The following is an 18,549-nucleotide window of genomic DNA, read 5'->3' on the forward strand; positions in this document are numbered from 1 at the left end:
GGAGGAGCCCTGTATATCATCTCCAACAGAGACAGATTCCTCCGCATGCGTGATGACATCCTTTCACCTCTTTGCTGATTTTTGTTTTGGAATGTAAACAACCGGACGCTCTGATAGTAAATTTGTTCTGAGTCTTAAATAGTCCGGGGTCTTAGCTTTATAGTCTATTAAAAGATACCCGTATGTTGTGGATGTGGCATCATTAAACGCTTCTATAAAATATTTAGTATTACCCGGAAACATTTGCCTACCTAAAAGCATAACCTGATATTTATCTCTCGGATTTTTAAACAATATTAGATAGTTAGTGTTCAAGGAAATGGTTCTACTGGATTTTCCTTGAATAAACAAATTCTGAACTAGATATATACAACTCAAATTCCTATGATGCACATACTTTGTGAACACATTTTGAACTTCTAAATTGTTAGCTGCATCGTTCATTACATCGTCTATAATTAACAAATTGTTCTTTTCTGCAGGAAGAAGGGTGTCATCAGCAAGAGATTCGGGTATACCGTTAACAAAGTTTATGTCTCTTATCTTAAGAAGCTGGTCATATAATGGCTGCCAGCATGAGTATATATATACAATATTGTCAATGCTGCATGATATAATCCGGGAAGAATTTTCAATTATGCTTTTAACAAAAAAAGTCTTGCCGCAGTTACTGGGACCGCTGACCACCATACTGAACGGGTGCTGCAACCGGGCGTCAAACCCCTGTTCTAATTTAAAATCCATAAGGTACGGTTGTATAGTCTGGGAGCACACGGCGCTTATTGTAAACAACTTTAACTTTTTTCACAATGGTTTTATTCTTCAAATGAAGCTTCTTTTTATCGCGTCTGATGCTATCAGACACGGCAACTAGGTGTGCGTCTGATGTCTGATTGGTTACAAACTTGTGGACTAAACCTTTCAAGGATTCATGGGTGACAACTTTTGAGTTTAGTGCGTTCAGTGTCACGCCTTTACATTTGACCTGGGTCTTGCCCAACGATGTGTGATACGCGTAGCATTTTGGCCCACCGGAAACAAATTCCGCTATGTAATCCTCCACACCACCCTCTCCACAGTCTAATTCGCTTGTGAGATCCCCCAGAAACGGACCTAGAGGAGGCATCCACTCGCCAGGGCGTGCCGTGAAAATGACACTGTCCGTGTCACAATACAGCACGCGCTGCTGCAAGTTGTCTAGCAAATCATACAGCATGAGTCTGGCGTGTGCAGTGGTCATGGCCCCGACAAAAACATTAACGTCCTTAACACGGGAAGCTCTACCATCAGCATGCCGCCACTGCACCATTGCGACGTCGTCAGAGATGAAACAAAACTGACGCACGTCGTACTGGTCGCTAAACATTAGCTGGCTAAATCTGGAAGGGTCTGTAATGAGCTCAGATGATGCCATATTTGACCTCATGCTGAAACGACCCCATAATGAGTTTAGCAACAGCTTGTTACAGTTACGAACAGCTTTATTTACACAAATCTTGGATGGGTCTAGCATTATTCCCTCCTTCTCATAATACTCGTCTATGTACTTCTTCTGTTCGTCAGGTGTCTTGACGTGTTCAGGATACCCCGAGGCCTCCTGTTTGAGTTTTAGGAAGGCTTTCACATAGTCTTTAAACAATGTGTCGGTCTTATTGGGGAAATGCCACACCTCATCAATAGCAAGAACCCTGTATCCCTTCGCAACAGCTTTTTCAAGCTCAAATGAGACCCAAGTGCCTTTCAATACCCGCTCACTGTCCCTGTGCCCACATGCAGTATGCTGGTTTTGGTCTTCAGCACACATGCTGCAGAGTGGAAACATCAGTTTTCCGTGGCACCTGTAGGGAAGGACGGGGTGAAAAAGACCCTTAGGGGGGAGCACTGTGCATTTAACAAAGCCGAAATAATTTTCTAGCTTGTCAAAGTTGGTGTAAATGACTTGAGGGTGTCCTACAGGATAGTCTTTTTTAGACTGCACTGTGGGATAGAGACTGGTGAAGTCGTAGTAAAATATTTTTTCATCACAACCAGTCTTGTGGTACAGCTTTATAGCATTTGTGCGACCTCCAAAAAGAGCGTCTCGGGGATTCATGCGTTCTGGCTTTCTGTATGTGTGCATGAAAGCCACAACTGTAGGGTCTGTCTGCTTCAAGCCAGCCCATTCACATTCCCACATCACTATTACGTTCACACTGTGTTGTGATCTCAGTGCATCAACTTTGTCACAAAACATGCGATGCAGCAGTCCATAGGATGCTTTGCTGACAGGATTAACTTCGCTCTCGGGGTAACATTTAACACAGCCGTGGTGAAAACATCCTGCAAATTCATAAGCTGTATTACTTGTGGGGTCAAAACCGTCCACAAAATACGGTCCAACCCTCTGTTCGCCTCCTCTGAGAGCATGTTTTACCACTTTGTTGGTGGTGTGGGACACGTATTGAAGCCATTCGATAGAGACGTTAGAAAACGTCTTATTCTGCTCAACGTATGCCCCGTCATACGTGAGAGCGAGCGTGTCTCTAGGCAGAAACAGCGTTTTATACACACCCATACTAAATGCAGCCAAGGTGGTATACATGAATGGATCAACTTGTGTACAACCCAGTAACGTGTCACGATAAATGCTGCATGCTTTACGCAGGACATCAACATCGTTAACACAGTAACGCCTGAGTTCAGCCTGAAAATCAAAGGGATTCTGTGAGGCAACCTGGTACCATTCCATGAATCGCACCTTATCGCTTTCAGACATGTACTCATAGCCGTAGAAGGAGGGGTCTGGGTACGGGCCCACATAATGCTCATTATCCCTCGTATTAAACCTGTGTGGGAAATGGCCCTTCTGCAGGTCTTGAAAACCTAAAGCAGAGGGTATTTTGGCAAGGCCCATGGGCAAAAAGCTGAACGAATCAATCCATCGCTGGTCATAGTCCCTGTCATACATCAAAATCACACGGCTGCCGCTCATTATGACACTAGGTGTTATGCACTGTCTGACAAAGTACTCGAGGAGTATGTAGTTGTCAAAGCCAGATGCATTATGTGCTATGAAAGTGTACCCACGAAACCTTGGGCGTCTGTAATGTTGCACAAACGCCTCCACACACTTTAATGTGTTAAATGTGAACTTATTGCCCTTCAGATCAGACGCACACACAAAGTTAGCCTCGTGTTTACCGTTGTGGTACCTAGTCTCGAAATCATATAAAATGTATTTATCGGTAGGCTTCTGTTTTTCAACAGGCTGTATGAAACACTGATGGTCGGAGTCTCCGGTTAATTTAGGCTCGCGGCAGTGCTCGCATCTAGGCTGGGCACATCTGTGTGGCGATTTCTTGGATTCTTTATATGTGGTGCCACAGTGCATGCAATGTTTCATATTATCACAGGGGATCATGTTGTGTTTTAATTCTGGTAATTTGTGTTGCTGGTAACAGTGTTGTGATTTGCAGATGCGGTTACAGTCGCTGCATTTCACTGTGGGACCCCTGTGGTGTTGACAGAGTGTATAACATGTGTTACATCTATGTTTACAGGAATGATGTAATGGTGAATTATATGTACTGTAACAGAAATTACACACATAGGATGCACCAAGAAAAGCGGTTGGGTTTAAAATCATGTGGTAATGTTGATTATGGAGATACATCATCAACGTGTTTGTGTTTGGCTCTTCATGTGTGAAAAAACATTCCAGGCGTTTACGCCCTTCTGTGTGGTAATAGATTACAATCTTAATGTTGAAGTGCTTCTCAAATTTACTGACATCTGTGAATGATACTTGCTGCTTGTCGCATAGACCTACTTCAGCATGCATCCGTTTAGCTGTAGCGAGTTTTTCTAGCTCAGAGGCTGATGAGTTTAATGAATGTGCTATACATAGGGAGAAGCACAAATTGTTGTGTGTGTTGTTTGGTGTGTATAAATGTCTGCCTTTCTTTGAGAGAATCTCATCATAAGGGATTTGTGCCAGTCTTAAGCGAGCCCCACCACTACTGTTCTGAGCTACCGTGACAATAAACTCTAATTCATCATCACCGATAGATTCATCATTACTCTGCATAACTTGTGCAATTCGATCGAGAAACAGCTCCGGATCATACCGATCATCAGCGTTTAAAACAGCCTGAACATCTGAAGCCAGCGAGGGGCCACGCAGGACTACGTTTAGAACGCTGCCCTGTTGAGATCCAGCCACAGCTCGGTCTACCACATTGGCTAAGCACTCGCGCAGGTACTTGTTCTGGATGATCAAGACTTATACCCCTAAAATCAAGGCGCTCACGCAATTCGCGAGCATTAAAATTAGGTATCTCTCTAATGTGTGGCTGGGAGCGCCTGCCAGATCCAGATTGCACAACGGGCTCAATCACGATAGTATCACTTTGTGAGAAATTTACAATGACTGAGGGGGTGTGTGGTGTTGCAGCGGTGCCCGGACACGCATGTGCGTCTGTAGTACTAGTAGAAGCGGTAACAGACTCAATAACAGCAGCAGCAGCAGCAGCAATACGGTTAGCATCAGTAACAACAGTGGTCCGAGCATCACCTGATGTACTACCACTATTATTAACAACAACAATAGACCCATCAGCAATAGCAGGCGTAGGAACAGTCTGACGAGGATGTGTATCAGATGAGGCTGATGCAGGCACACTATTAAGTCTAGCTATAATATTGTCTAATTTGTTATCTGTTTCTTCAGCCCACTGCATAAAAGCCTCTAAGTCAAAACATCTAACAGGACTGGAGGTTCCGTTATTATGTTTAAATAATTTATTTGGAGGGTCCATGGTCTGGATTTTAAAAGTCAGGGACTTGAAATTTTGCTGCAGATGATGTCTAATGTACTACACACTTTTTTTATGAATTTGATAAACTGTTGGTTTTGTATCTGTGCTTCTTGGTGGTATTGATTGAGTCTAGCTTCAATCAAACATAATTTATCAACTAATGAAGCTATATGACTCTGTTCAACAGGTTGAGCGTCTGAAACCTTCATGTAAGCATCATACGCCGCTGATATTTGAGAGTCTGTTATACCGTCGTCTTCAAAATCTACGTGTGAATCAATGCTATTTCTGACACATTCTGGTGGGGTGGGTATATGAACAAGATCGAAATCTGATATACTGTATTCAAAAACATCAGAGAAATCACGAGGCAAGCACTCACTCGGGGGTGTTGCAGGACCGCTGATGAAGATCGCTTCTGATTCTCCACTGTTGCACAAAGCTCCAGGTTTTTGTTGTTCTGGGAGGTCGATACTGCTTAAACATTCCAAAAACGTCTGGAGTACGGTGTCCTGATCATTATGTGGAGGGGTACTGTGCTGCAGTCTGTGAAGATAGATATGTGTTAAAACATTTATACAAGCACCCATTTCAAACAGAATAAGCGTGTCTCCCTCTCTATCTCTTTTTATCTAATTTATATATATACCTTGTAGTGTGCGTTATTCCTGACGGCCCTGGTTCTCCGCACATAAGGTTCTCTGGCGTGGCTCTGTATGTGTAAAACGGTCGGTTTTAGAACATTTGGAATTGTTTAAACCCATTTGCTGTTTTTTAAATACACAATTATACACCCCGTTGTATACATACCTTTTGTAAGGATGGGCTCTGTGGTCGCGGTGTCTGAATGTTTTCCTGCTCAGTTTGTTAACCCTGGAACAAATCAAAGAAAAACTCTGTTATTATATAATTTAAAACAATCGCAAGCTTAAAACATACATACGATTAAAAATCGCGTAATTCTGTACACACCTTGTGCCTGTTAGAGATGTTGTTCCATCTTTAAAATCCACCGTTTCTAAAGAAAAGGGTGCTGTGCCGTTCTCCCGAACTCCTGAAAATTAAGCTTTTGTTTTAGGAAAAAGATAGTTTGAATATCCTATAATATGTTAACATAACACTTTTAAAAATACAATAATAGGTTTTGTTTTACTTACCGCTTAAGATGTCCATGTTATAAAGAACGATGATAGTTTTGATGGTCTCAAAGAAAGTGATGTTGTCGCGACGAATGCTGAGTTCACCCTGAGCTTCGCATAGGTCTCGGTTAAATACCTTCTCCAGGAACAATGCCAGTACACAACTGCTTCACACCTTAAGTTCACACTCCCATGCTACTTCCCAGAGTTCTCGAAGAGACAAAAGACACCTAGTCTGGAGGTCCTGTTTCCCACCATCAACCTTACTACACCCCACCCTCCCCCTACCATTTGTCTAGACAGGTTTGCCTTAGTTCAACATTGCGAAATCCCGATTTTTAAATAAAATGATCGCATCAACCCTGTAAAGAAAACTAGTTAAATTAAATAAAACGCTTGTGAACATGCCGACATTACCCATTCGGAAGAAATTCCCACTTGTGCCGTTTTCAAAATAAATTGCATGTATCGCAGCAAGCTGAGATATTGTCAGGTTTATAAAATTAGTCTAGCCTCAGTACACAACTGCTTCACACCTTAAGGTTCACACTCCCCAAGCTACTTCCCAGAGTTCTCGAAGAGACAAAAGACACCTAGTCTGGAGGTCCTGTTTCCCACCATCAACCTTACTACACCCCACCCCCTACCATTTGTCTAGACAGGTTTGCCTTAGTTCAACATTGCGAAATCCCGATTTTAAATAAAATGATCGCATCAACCCTGGAAAGAAAACTAGTTAAATTAAATAAAACGCTTGTGAACATGCCGACATTACCCATTCGGAAGAAATTCCCACTTGTGCCGTTTTCAAAATAAATTGCATGCATCGCAGCAAGCTGAGATATTGTCAGATTTATAAAATTAGTCTAGCCTCAGTACACAACTGCTTCACACCTTAAGGTTCACACTCCCCAAGCTACTTCCCAGAGTTCTCGAAGAGACAAAAGACACCTAGTCTGGAGGTCCTGTTTCCTCAATGTCTGGGAGGTGTGGGGTGGGAGGTGTGGGGTGGGGGGTGAGGGGGGTGGGGGTGGGGGGGGGGGGCAAAAAAAGTGCAGGTGTATTACTACTCATATGTTCTGGACCTGCTCTGATTTGAACCGGTTCTGGGAATTAGTTTTTAAAGCTCTTTCATTTGTGTGTGGGAAAACAATTGATCCTAATCCGATGACAGCAGTCTTTGGTGTACTCCCAAACCAACACGGGATAACTTCTTATCAAATGGATGCAGTGGCTTTCTCATCTCTCCTGGCACGCAGGCTAATTCTTCTTAAATGGAAGGATTCAGGTCCGCCAGTGTTTGTTCAGTGGGTGAGAGAGGTGATGAGGTGTTTGCAGATAGAGCATTTGAGATACAGTTTGAGAGGGTCTCAAAGTAAATACTACAAAACCTGGTCATCCTTTGTTGAATATGTGGAGAAGTTGTCATTTACTGAAGTATGATGTAATACTGCTTTTATCTGTGTTTGGGGTTTTTTTCTCTTTCTTTCTTTAAAGCCAACTACTATCTGTAGCAAGCCAAAAAGAACTGCGCACAATGCAGACCCCCCCCCCCCCCCCCCCTTTTATTTATGTATTTATTTTATTCTATTTTTGTTTGTTTTGTTTTCTTTGGTGGGTTTTGTTTTTTGTTTTTTTTCTATTTGTTTGTTTGTTTGTTTTGGTTTTTTTGCCTTGTTCACATGATAGTACTTTTTTTGTATGTGCCCATAGATTACACATTTTTCTGCATTTTCTGCGTGGCGTAACCAGTTTCACAATGGCAGTGTTTGTAATCGCAATTTGAGTTATATTTTTCTGTACTTTTGTCATATTGGAAAATTATAAATAAAGTTGTCAAAAAAAAAGAAAATTCTCCCTCATCATTTTAGGTATAGAAGAGGAAATAAAAAACCCCAGATATCTAAATCCAGTTTATGTCCACTTATAGGGCACTATTGAGTGGGAAAGAGCTCTGGCCAGGGAGTTGAGGGGTTGCAACTCGCTTTTTTGATAATTGAGCTTATATCCTGACAGTGTACCATATTGGTCCAGTATGTTAAAAGAGAATAAAGTCAACCCCTAAGCCAAAACTATCCATCACCTCATAGAGGAAGCTCCACTCGACGCGGTCGAAGGCTTTCTCCGCGTCAAGCGATACCACAACCTCTGGAATTGAGTTGCACGATGTGTGGATAATATTCAAGAGGCCTCTTGAATTGTTATATGAGTGCCTGCCAGCCATTAACACCCTGTCAGATCAGAAGCGATAATTTGTTGCAGAACACGTTGTAGCCTAAGTGCGAGAATTTTAGATAGTATTTTAAAATCAATATTTAAAAGAGAAATTGGTCTGTAACTGCTGCAGAACAGAGGATCCTTGTCTTTTTTCAAGATTAAACAAATAGTAGCTTCGGACAATATCTTGGGTAATTGACATTTTGAAAAGGCTTCATTATACATATGTTTCAACAATGGTGCCATAAGATCAGAATTGGCTTTATAGTATTCTGCAGAATAACCGCCAGGGCCCGGCGATTTACCTGTGTTTAAAGATTTAATGGCTTCTTGTACCTCTACTACAGTAATTGGTCCCCCTAATCCCTTCGTCAGAACTCTATCTATTCTTGGAAAATGTATATTTTGGAGAGTTTCTTCTGATAGAGGGGGAGAACTTGAAGTGTACAGATTGGAATAGAAACGAACAAATACTTCATTAATTCCCTCTGGGTCCGATATTATGTCACCAGCGGCAGACTTGACCTTTGGAATTAGTTTGGAGGTTGCTTCGGCACGGGCTTGATAGGCCAGAAGTTTCCCTGCCTTATCACCGGATTCAAAAAAGCGTTGCTTTGTCTCAATTAATTGAACCATAGCTGTTGCGGTGGTGGTTAATTGAGACTGGCTTGAACTTTCACACCTTCTGTATAGAGGTTAGGATCTGGGTTTGATGCATATCTGCCATCTAGATCTTTGATCTTATTCAATAAACTGGTCGTGTAAGATAGCTCTTCCTTCTTTAAATTTGACACAAAGCCTATAAGCTGGCCTCTCATGTAGGCTTTCGACGTTTCCCATAGTACACCTCTTGACACTTCAGTAGAGTCATTCAATTCAAGGAAAAGTGAGAACTGTGATCCCAAAAATGTTGTGTAGTAGGGCTGGGTATCGTCACTGATTTCTAGAATCGATTCAATTCCGGTTCACAAGGTCCCGAATCGATTCGATCCACGATTCGATTTAATTCGATTCGATTCGATTCACTTTGATTTGAATCTGGGAAATTTTGACAGTCAGAAATATTATAATTCAGATCAGTACATTTACATATTTTTGTATCTATAAAAAGGAAGCTGACACACGCAAGACTTTATCAAAGGTGTGAGCATCACAGCAGATGCCTTTGTGTCAAAGTAGCTGAGGATAAAACACAGAAAAACATGAAGGCGATTTTCCTGGCCTGGGATTTTATAAAAATATTCTGCAGTACATCAAAAATGAAAGAAAACCATTAATCAACATATGAACATTACCTCTGAAGTTACAGCAGTAAGCGTTTTGCATTTTGCATAATTTTAAAAAAGTTTAAATTTGTTCAGTATTGAACGGCAGAAATTAGGTTTTCTTTTCGGAAGTATATAAAACGGAAAAAAAAAACGTCGGCCGACAGCGCTGTAAACAACGGTAGTCTTGTGCGTAACAAGCAACCTAATAATGCAGAAAACAGTACAGAGAGAGAGAGAGAGAGAGAGAGAGCCGTGGTCAAAGCAAAACAGTAAAAGTCAGAGTGAATACATGACGATGTTTATGTGAAGCGTAGTTTGGATCTTCTTTTGCTGCTGGTTCGGTCAATATTGTTTGGAGAGACATCAAACTAACAGCTTCAGAATCAGCGCATAAAGGGCGTGAACACAAAGCGCTGAACCGCCGACAGATCAGAATCAGTGAGCTGTCGGCTTTCAGCCCCGACCGTGAGAAAGGCGACATCTCACTGATTCTGATCCGCGGGTCGCGCTGTGTGTTTAAGTCTTTGTGCAGAATCCATGTTCCTGCTCTCATTTACTGTCTTAGCTGTTTGGTGGTTGTTGAAATTTTGTGAGATTTCACCAGAGATTCTGGCATTTCGGGCAAAATAAATTTATATTAAAAAATCGATTCAGGATTTTAATGAATCGATTTTACGTTATCCAAGCCAGAATCGATTTTAATCGATAAATCGATTATAAAAACCCACCCCTATTGTGTAGTCATCCCTTATCAACAGGCTAGAGTTAAATCTCCAATGTTTAATGGGTCGAGATGGGGTCGCTAATACCACATCAAAAGAAACTGGTGAGTGATCTGAAATGGCGATAGCATGATACTCACAATGGCTAATTTTACAGAAACCTAATATCGATAAGAAAAAAGTCTATACGTGTATATGTATGGTGGGGATGAGAGAAAAAGGAAAATGCCTTAGTAGTAGGATTCGCATGTCGCCATGGAGCCACAATCCACAGCTGAGTTTTGAAAAATTCTAGGGTTTTAGCAGATTTACTCAAGGAACAGGCCTTAGTTGACAATCTATCCAGCAGAGTGTCCTGAACCAAGTTAAAGTCACCTCCAATAATAAGATGATAGTTTTCCAAATTTGGAAGTGAAGAGAAAAGTTTAGCTATAAAAGAGTCATCGTCCCAGTTTGGCCCGTACACGCTAGCCAGTATCACAAGTGAGCCCTGCAAGTTTCCTGACACAAATGTGAAACGGCCATCTGGATCAGCAATAACTTTATGTTGCTCAAACAGAATATTATTACGAATAAGTATGGCTGTCCCTCTAGCCTTGGCGTTAAATTTGGAATGATATATATTGCCGGTCCAGTTTCTCTTGAGTCGCCTCACTTCTTTGTTGCAGAAATGCGTCTCTTAAAGAAAAAGCACATCTCTTTTAAGCTGCTGTAAATGCGCCATAACTTTGTTAATTTTGGTTGCATTCCTCACACCTCTCACATTCCAGGAGACAATTCTAAGACCATTGATTGTGTTCGACATACCTTACTGTATTCAGACAGGTCTTTGATTTGACAAGTTGACAGTGGCCAGGGGAAGACTGGTGTCTGTACTTGAGGTAATAGACTGTGAACAGGAAAGGGGAAAAAAAAAACAAAAACAGAAAAAACATAAAACAGGACAATACATACATACACGTCGAACAACATAAATTGGACCTGGAAACTCCTGAAAACAAAACTTGCAAGTGTCCATTGCACAGCAGGGTATAAACATTCCCCTGCGAAGACTTCGCCATCACAACTCTATCAAATGGCTTCCCTTTGGTGACAAGGTCTCACTATGAAAATATACCTTGTCTATATTCTGCTAGAAAAATTGAGGAACTAGGATGTATCTTACTATACAAAAACGGACAGAAGAAAAGCACAAAAAATGGCAGGTTGAGGTATTGTTGTCCTCCATTTGTACATGGCAGGAATCAAACTGTAGGAGAGGTAATAATAATAAAAGAATATGTGTTTATATAAAGTAAAACAGTATATACATATATGTGTACGTAGCAGACTAGTGAGCATGCCAACAGTGGCATTAGAACAATAGTATAAACAGGGGTATTGTAAACAAAAATGAGAGAAGAACAGTGAAAAACAATGAGGTTAGAATTACTCATACCATGCTGTCTTCTAGATACCAAACATCAAACTAAAATGTCATGAGCCCTTCTACGGAAGTGGCAGGATCCAACCATGACAATGTTTTCAGATCAGGTCTCCAGAATGTTAGAACTCAGGGGACGGTGTGAGGCGATGTAGCTCCGAGCGTCGCCTGGTGACGCCAGTCGCTTCCGGTTCCCTTCGTCAGTCATAATGAACAGTTTGGCCAGGTAGCAAAGCTGAGGCTTGAGTCCAAGATCATACAACTCCTTCATAACTCCGCGGTAAGCGGACCGTTGTTCCAGCACCTCAGGGCAATAGTCCTCAACAATATGGATGGGGGTGTCCTTATATTCTGGTCTTGCTACCAGCACCTGGTGGGCTCGATCCAACTCTGGGGCCGTTTTCAAAACGTCCACTCCAAATATGTCCACAAGCATCTGAGAAAAGAACACAGTTGGCCTGGGCCACTCAATATTTTCAGGGACCCCCAAGTTGTTGAATGTTGTTGCAGCAGCTTCTGCTTTCAACGTTGATTAGCCTAGCTCTCAGCTTATCGTTATCCTCTACCACTACCGCTAACTTAGCCAACACGTCCTGGAGCTCCGCATTTGTAGCTGTGGCCGTGGTTTCCGTTGGTCATGGCTGTTGAGAGTCGTTTGGATGCTGTCCAGCTTGTTTTCAAGTTGCTGAACGGATGTCTTGAATTCTGCCGAAAGCGAGGCTTTGTGCTCATCCAGCGTGGTCTTTAGCATAGCCATGATAGCCTCATTAGCCGCACCAAGCTCATCTCTTTTTTTGCTCCTGGTTCCTGGTGTTTCTACTGGTCATCTTGGCAGATTATGACACCAGACAAACAATACCACCAATATAAGTCCCCACTTTGTAGCGGGTAGTGAGAAAATTATTAAGTAGTTGTGATAAAAGTAGGAGCCCTGCGAAGAGCGACTATTCCGACATGCCGTCAACCGGAAGCCATCCTCTCATGATATTCTGACAACAATTTGAACCAAAAATGTTCAAATTTGGATTCTTCATTCCATCAGACCTGTTGCCACTTATTTTCAGTCCAGTTCTTGAGTAATTTGGAATAATCAGCCCTTTCTCACTGTTTCCCTTCCTTAAAAATGGCTTCTTGACAGCCACCCATTTCTGATGCAACTTCAGTGAGCAACACATGGATAAACTGAAGGGCTAGATGCAGCTCTCGGGTCCTGTATCGGAGCTTTCAGATACTGTTCATATCAAGCTTATGCGCAAGTTCAGTAAGGGAGCTCTGTAATCACTCATCTGCCTGCTTTCTTGAGTGCTAGTCTGCTTTTCTGTTCTCTACATCACTACCTCTTTCCCACGCTGTCAATCTCAATACTGTCAACATTACTCTAGTCCAGTCATCTTATTGCCTGCTTTCTTTGGGCCAATAAGCCTCCACATCATTCTCCCTTTCAGACTCCCCACCTCCTCTGCATCTCCACCTCAAAGACACCTCAGTCAGAGCTCCATCCAAACCTCAGTCTTCATCTTCACCACTACCAGTGTCTAGACTCAAGGGGGTCCTGCCCTAAATTCATTCACCTCTGGGATTCTGCCATCTAATCTCTAAATACATAAATTTGTCCACCTCAATAAATAATATTCAAATTCTTCCAAGTAATTTCTCCTCATTAAACTGCAGTAGAAAGCTTCCTTTCTCTTCCATTTTTCCAGTTTAATGCCATTTTTCTAAGCACATTCTGGACACCACACTAGTGTGTGCCAAGTTTTCAGAGCCTTGTTAATGAAAAAAAAAAACCTTTTTAGATTCAACTAAAGAACAAAGTGCCTAAAGATAAAACTGTTTATTTGCTGCGTTGTTTGTTATGTGTTGACACAACATTGGTTCATCCCTTGAGTTATCTGCCTTTTTTATGCTTGAATGATTCATAAATCAGTGGCTTTACAAACAAACACAAAAGTTTCCTCTGTAAATGCTCAAGTACAGTAGAAAGAGTGAAAAAGCAGCCAGTGCCCAAAGAAATCTCCAAAAATCCTGGAGAAGTATTGCTTAAGATCATTTTAAACATTTACAAGACTATCTGATAGCTCAGAAATAAAACATGACGCATGGCTCAAGACTTTTTGCAGTACTTTAGATTCAAATAATAAAAACAAAAATGGAGCACAAACCTATTGTTTCATTTATGATTACAATTAACCTCAATGCGAGCCATATTTTTCATCAGATAATTTCATTAAACTGCACAAACTTCCAAAACTAAGTCAAGAGTTCTGCTTCACTGACTTGAATTAGTTGAGGTGCCCAGATAACCACTGACCTAGTTCACCTGGCAACCACACACTGATGCAGATGTTAAGTCTTGAAATCTAAATAATTTAGATCTAAAAAGTTTAAACCTCTGTACAGTTGTTGCAAAGGAAACCATTTGCCACAGAGACCCAAACAAATTTTGTCCCGGCTTGATAAGCTGTTCATTTCTGCTCTGCATGGGGTTTCTGTGGGGACTTGGTCGCTTTTAGAGCCAGCCTCAAGTGGCCACTTGAGGAACTGCAGTTTTTGAAACTTGCTCATTAGCTCAATTTTTCAGCCCCAAGGATTTCCACTTGATTTAGCCAGATGCATGTTTGAATTTAGCCTTTTTAATGGTCTACATGATTACTGTAATCTTGCACGGTGGTCATGCAGTTCTCTTGGCAAAATCCATCCAGACAATGACAGATAGATACATTTGTGCCAAACTACTCAAAACTGCCTTTGCTGCAGTTCTAACTATAGTAGATTTGTGCAACACATTTTTCCACAGTGACACAGACAGACAGATTCACAAGGTAAAAACATTACCAGCTATGCAATCAGTGCTGGTTTCCACCAATTGCAGTCATGACTGCTCTTGTTCCACCCATTACCTCATCCCTTTTCCTATTCCTCTCACAAAAATTAGTGAGCTTTGGACTTATTTTTACCCTCTCATTTTATGTTAAAGTGACCCTCTGCAGGGTGTTTGACGATGCTGTTTTTTTTTTTTTTTTTTTATGGAGCTGTGATAGATAGATATAGAGTTCAGGGGATGAGTTTGACTAGAAGCTAGAGGCAAAGGAGACAGTAATACATGTTAATGACTCGCAAAAATGAGACCCCAGAGGTGCACAAAGAGTTTAGGCGACAGGAAAAAATGTCTAGAGCAGGCATGTTTCAAGGAAGGACAAAGAACAAAAGGGGATTATTTTTAAGCGTTTAGGCCTTAGCCAAGTTTGCTGGCTTGGCCTGCTTTGTCCTTCACGTGGGTCAAGAGGACAGGGATGCAGGGGGTGGGGTGAACAGATAGGATCTTTCTCCTCAAGGGATGAAGGGAGGCAGCAGGACTAGAGAGGTAAGGGCTGTGAGGAAATAGATGGAAGGATGTCTGATAGGAGTGAGAGAACAAGAACAGGTATAGACTGGAAGAGGCTAGGGTGGAGGGCAAATAGAATTAAGGAGGAGTGAATGGATGAAACAGGAAAGTAAAGACTTGTTTATCCAGCATTTCTCATTAGATTTACATTTAAATTTTCATCTAGATAGAAGTAATAAGTAACACACAAGGTGGATAAATATCTCCCAAATTTGTGATTCACCTGCTCCACTGTATGAATACCTGGGTTTATATGGTGGGCACAGATAAAAAGAGTTAAGGCTGTAAAGAGATTAGCCAGAATCTATTACTGAAAGCAAGGGCTTTGAGTAACATAAGGTACAATGGAAGAATCTGGAATCGGTACAGGGTTGAAAGTGTGTGTTTGTGTGTGTGCGTGTGGAGAAAGCGCGTGAAGAAAGAGAGTGTATGCACGTCTCAAAATGATGAGGTTGAGTCCCAAGCCACCAGCTAATGGTTTCCATAGATTTATTGGCAGCGCTGGGGGTACTTTGTTTTAGACTCATGAGACAAGTTGCAATATATCACTTACTCAACCAGGCTACAGACATCAGACTTAACACCACATCTCTCTGAGTGGTTGTCAGGATGTACATGGGAATGCGTACATAAAGGGAATAAAAATGAAACAGACACATCAATAAAAGACTAAAAAAAGTGCTCGCTAATGTTAGCGACAAAGAGACATTAACCACTAGTTCAGCGGAGGCACAATTGGTGCTTAGTGGTCAATTCCACCCGTGGATATAGGATATGCCTTGCTATGTCCACCTGTGAAATCACAGCACAGAGCATCTGAAGCCTTTAGGCAAAGTACTTGTCTCTCCAACAATAGTGTTTTCATAACCAGCCAACTGGGAGGAGATCTAAAGAGAGAGGCAGGAGCACTAATCAATAGGAGAAGGCGGACCGGTGTCAAACGGCAAATAAACAAACAAGCCATTATCCTGTCGCATATACACAACACATACACATTGGAGTATGTCCAAAGGAATAGCTAGAGACAGACAGAGGTGCATTTTTTTGTTTGCTTTTTGATAAACGTGTATAAAAAAAATGGATGTTAAGGGAAACATAAAACAAAATGACTCATTTTCATAGTGGCTCCCTCCACTGCCTCCGGATGTGAAGCATTCATGTGCAAATGGGCCAACTAAGCATGTGTGAGCCTTAGACATGTATGATAAATGTTTATGTGTGTGTGTTTAGGATGGGGAAAAGATGGGGAAACAAAAAAGAAACCAGAAGATAGTGTGTGGCGGGTTTAAACACTATTATTATTAATATTATCTGGTGGCAGTTGGCTGGCCCACAGGCATGACTGTGTGTGAGCATGTTAATGTGATCTGTGCATCATCTGCAGTGTACGCATGTGTGTGTGTGCCTTATCTGTGTCTGTCAACAATTTGCAAGTATATGCGTGTTGAAGTTTGTTCTGGGCAGCTCTGGTGACAGAGAGCGAGAGAGAAGCAGAAGAGCTATCGATTTTTAGCCGAGGCATAGCTACAGAAAAGATCTGTTTGGGTGGAACTGTGATTACCTCCCTTTTCTCACCCCCTTCCTCTGTCCCCCTGTCCCCCATTTGCTTAGAATATACACGGTATCTGTCTATCCATCTATCTATCCTTCCACTGCCTCACCCGTCTCAATCGTTAGGCCTAAACAAAGCGTGTGATGTGCTCTCGCTGTCATCTATTTCTGGATGCCAGCACATCTCGGAAGAATACGTTTCAAAGTTTGTGCGGCTCAGAAAACGTGTGTTTATATTCTAAGTGTACCGCACACTTTGTATGTGTGTGTGTGTGTCAGTGTGCATCCACACGTGTGTGTGTGTGTTTGTGTGTGTGCACTTTCTAAAACAACGACAATGGTGTCTGAGGTTTTAAAAGATTTAGAAGTGAATCAGTTGCCTGGTTACCAGAGTCTGTTTGTTTGTCAGGTTGCAGTTTTCTTGGTTACAGTTGCAGACACACCCATACATGTAAGGATGTACATGTGTTTTGTTTTTTTTAATTAAAAAAAAACACATAATGTAAAATGCGCCCCTTGTCCTCAACCAAACTTAATCCTGTATGACTGGACTCACTGATTGGTGCGCTTCCATCTTTCTGCACATCTGTCTGTCTCTCTGCTCGCCAGCCTGTCAGTGCTGCTCTCGGCCTGTTAGAACGAACAGACGGCTACACAAAGCAATCTGTGTTTCTCAGTGTGCGTAGTCAGATAAACAGATAAATGATTAGATGCAACAGAGGAGAGGGAGTCTCGGTATCGTCGTTATGCGGGAAAAAGGGATCGGGATTAAAAGAGCAGCATTGTGTCTAACAGATTATTGACTCTGCGCGTGCGTGTGTATGCCTGCTGCATGTGTGGTTGGCTGGTTTTCTCATTACAGGATTAAAGAGCATCTGGTTCAATGTTCCTACTCAACCCTGCCATTCAAAATCATGAGGGAAATGATACGCTGATGTCTCATGTAGGTGCGCTTGTCCCTGCGCATCCATCTGTGTCCTTGAGCGCGTGTGCGAACACATGCCACATATAGGAAAGCACATGCAAGTCAACTGGGGGAACAAATGTGGATTAAATGGAACTGGACATGAGCAGAAAGGAAATTGCTGTTTCTTGAGGCTGTGTCACAGTGAGTGGAGAAGCTCGGTTTGTGGGCTCTCTGAGTGAAAAACTCTTGACTCAAATCTATTTCTGGTTATATAATGAAAGGTGGACTGAGACAGGCTTAGCTGGATCTGCTGTTGAGTATATGGGCAAGAAAGAGATGGGGAAAGTCGAGAGAAGAAAGATAGAAAGATAGATAGATAGATAGATAGATAGATAGATAGATAGATAGATAGATAGATAGATAGATAGATAGAAAGATAGAAAGATAGAAAGATAGATAGATAGATAGATAGATAGATAGATAGATCACTGATAATGCCAATCGAATAATACCAAATTATTTGTACTACAGTTTGATAAAAATCCCCACTTTTCAGTGCTTTTCCTTTAGGTTAGCAAGTATTGTATCAGTCACAGCACATGGCCTGCTTATGTCAACATAACTCATAACCTGATGTAGAATATTTGTAATTATTTATAAGTGACTTTTTTTTAAATGCACGCACTGTACACAACGGTGTCCCAGATGGAAAAATCTGAATAGGTAAGCGTGTAACAGATGACCTGATTTCCAAAAGGCAAAATGTTAAAGATGACACATTGCTTTAATATTTTAAGCAAGACTCCTTTTTTTAAAAAAATGCACATCTTTTACAGTTTCAAAATAATAATAAAAAAAAGACAGAAAAGTGCTCTCAGCAAAAAAAAAGTCAGCGCTGCATTTGACAGCTATCACAGCTTGTAAACATTTTTTGTAGCCATCTAAGAGTCTTTGAGTTCTCGTTTGGGTGATTTTCACCAATTTTTCCACCTGCAGAAGGTTTCTAGTTCTCTGAGATTCTCGGGCTGTCTTGCATGCGCTGCTCTTTTGAAGTCTATCCACAGATTTTCAATGAAGTTTAGGTCAGAAGACAGTTACGGCTACGGGCAAGCCTTTTAGCTCCCACCTATTGAAGTAGTCC

General features: G+C 41.5%; 1 protein-coding gene across 3 annotated transcripts; it reads right to left on the minus strand.

Annotated features, from left to right (window-relative positions):
* Window positions 1–665: 665 nt before the first annotated feature.
* LOC146516916 (uncharacterized) lies at window positions 666–6,933 on the minus strand. 3 transcript variants are annotated; one of them, XM_085164193.1, is made up of 4 exons: window positions 5,769–6,933; window positions 5,607–5,669; window positions 5,446–5,508; window positions 666–5,342 (listed from the first exon to the last, which is right to left on the minus strand). In XM_085164193.1, the coding sequence occupies exon 4, from the start codon at window positions 4,064–4,066 to the stop codon at window positions 734–736; it is 3,333 nt and encodes a 1,110-aa protein (XP_085020319.1). In that variant the 5' UTR covers window positions 4,067–5,342; window positions 5,446–5,508; window positions 5,607–5,669; window positions 5,769–6,933; the 3' UTR covers window positions 666–733. The 3 variants fall into 3 exon arrangements, with proteins under 3 accessions (XP_085020319.1, XP_085020318.1, XP_085020320.1); XM_085164192.1 differs by having other exon boundaries at window positions 5,607–6,933; XM_085164194.1 differs by lacking the exons at window positions 5,607–5,669; window positions 5,769–6,933 and having other exon boundaries at window positions 5,446–5,577.
* Window positions 6,934–18,549: the final 11,616 nt, after the last annotated feature.

The sequence above is a fragment of the Neolamprologus multifasciatus genome, chromosome 6 (assembly GCF_963576455.1).
Source record: "Neolamprologus multifasciatus chromosome 6, fNeoMul1.2, whole genome shotgun sequence".
Lineage (NCBI taxonomy): Eukaryota > Metazoa > Chordata > Actinopteri > Cichliformes > Cichlidae > Neolamprologus > Neolamprologus multifasciatus.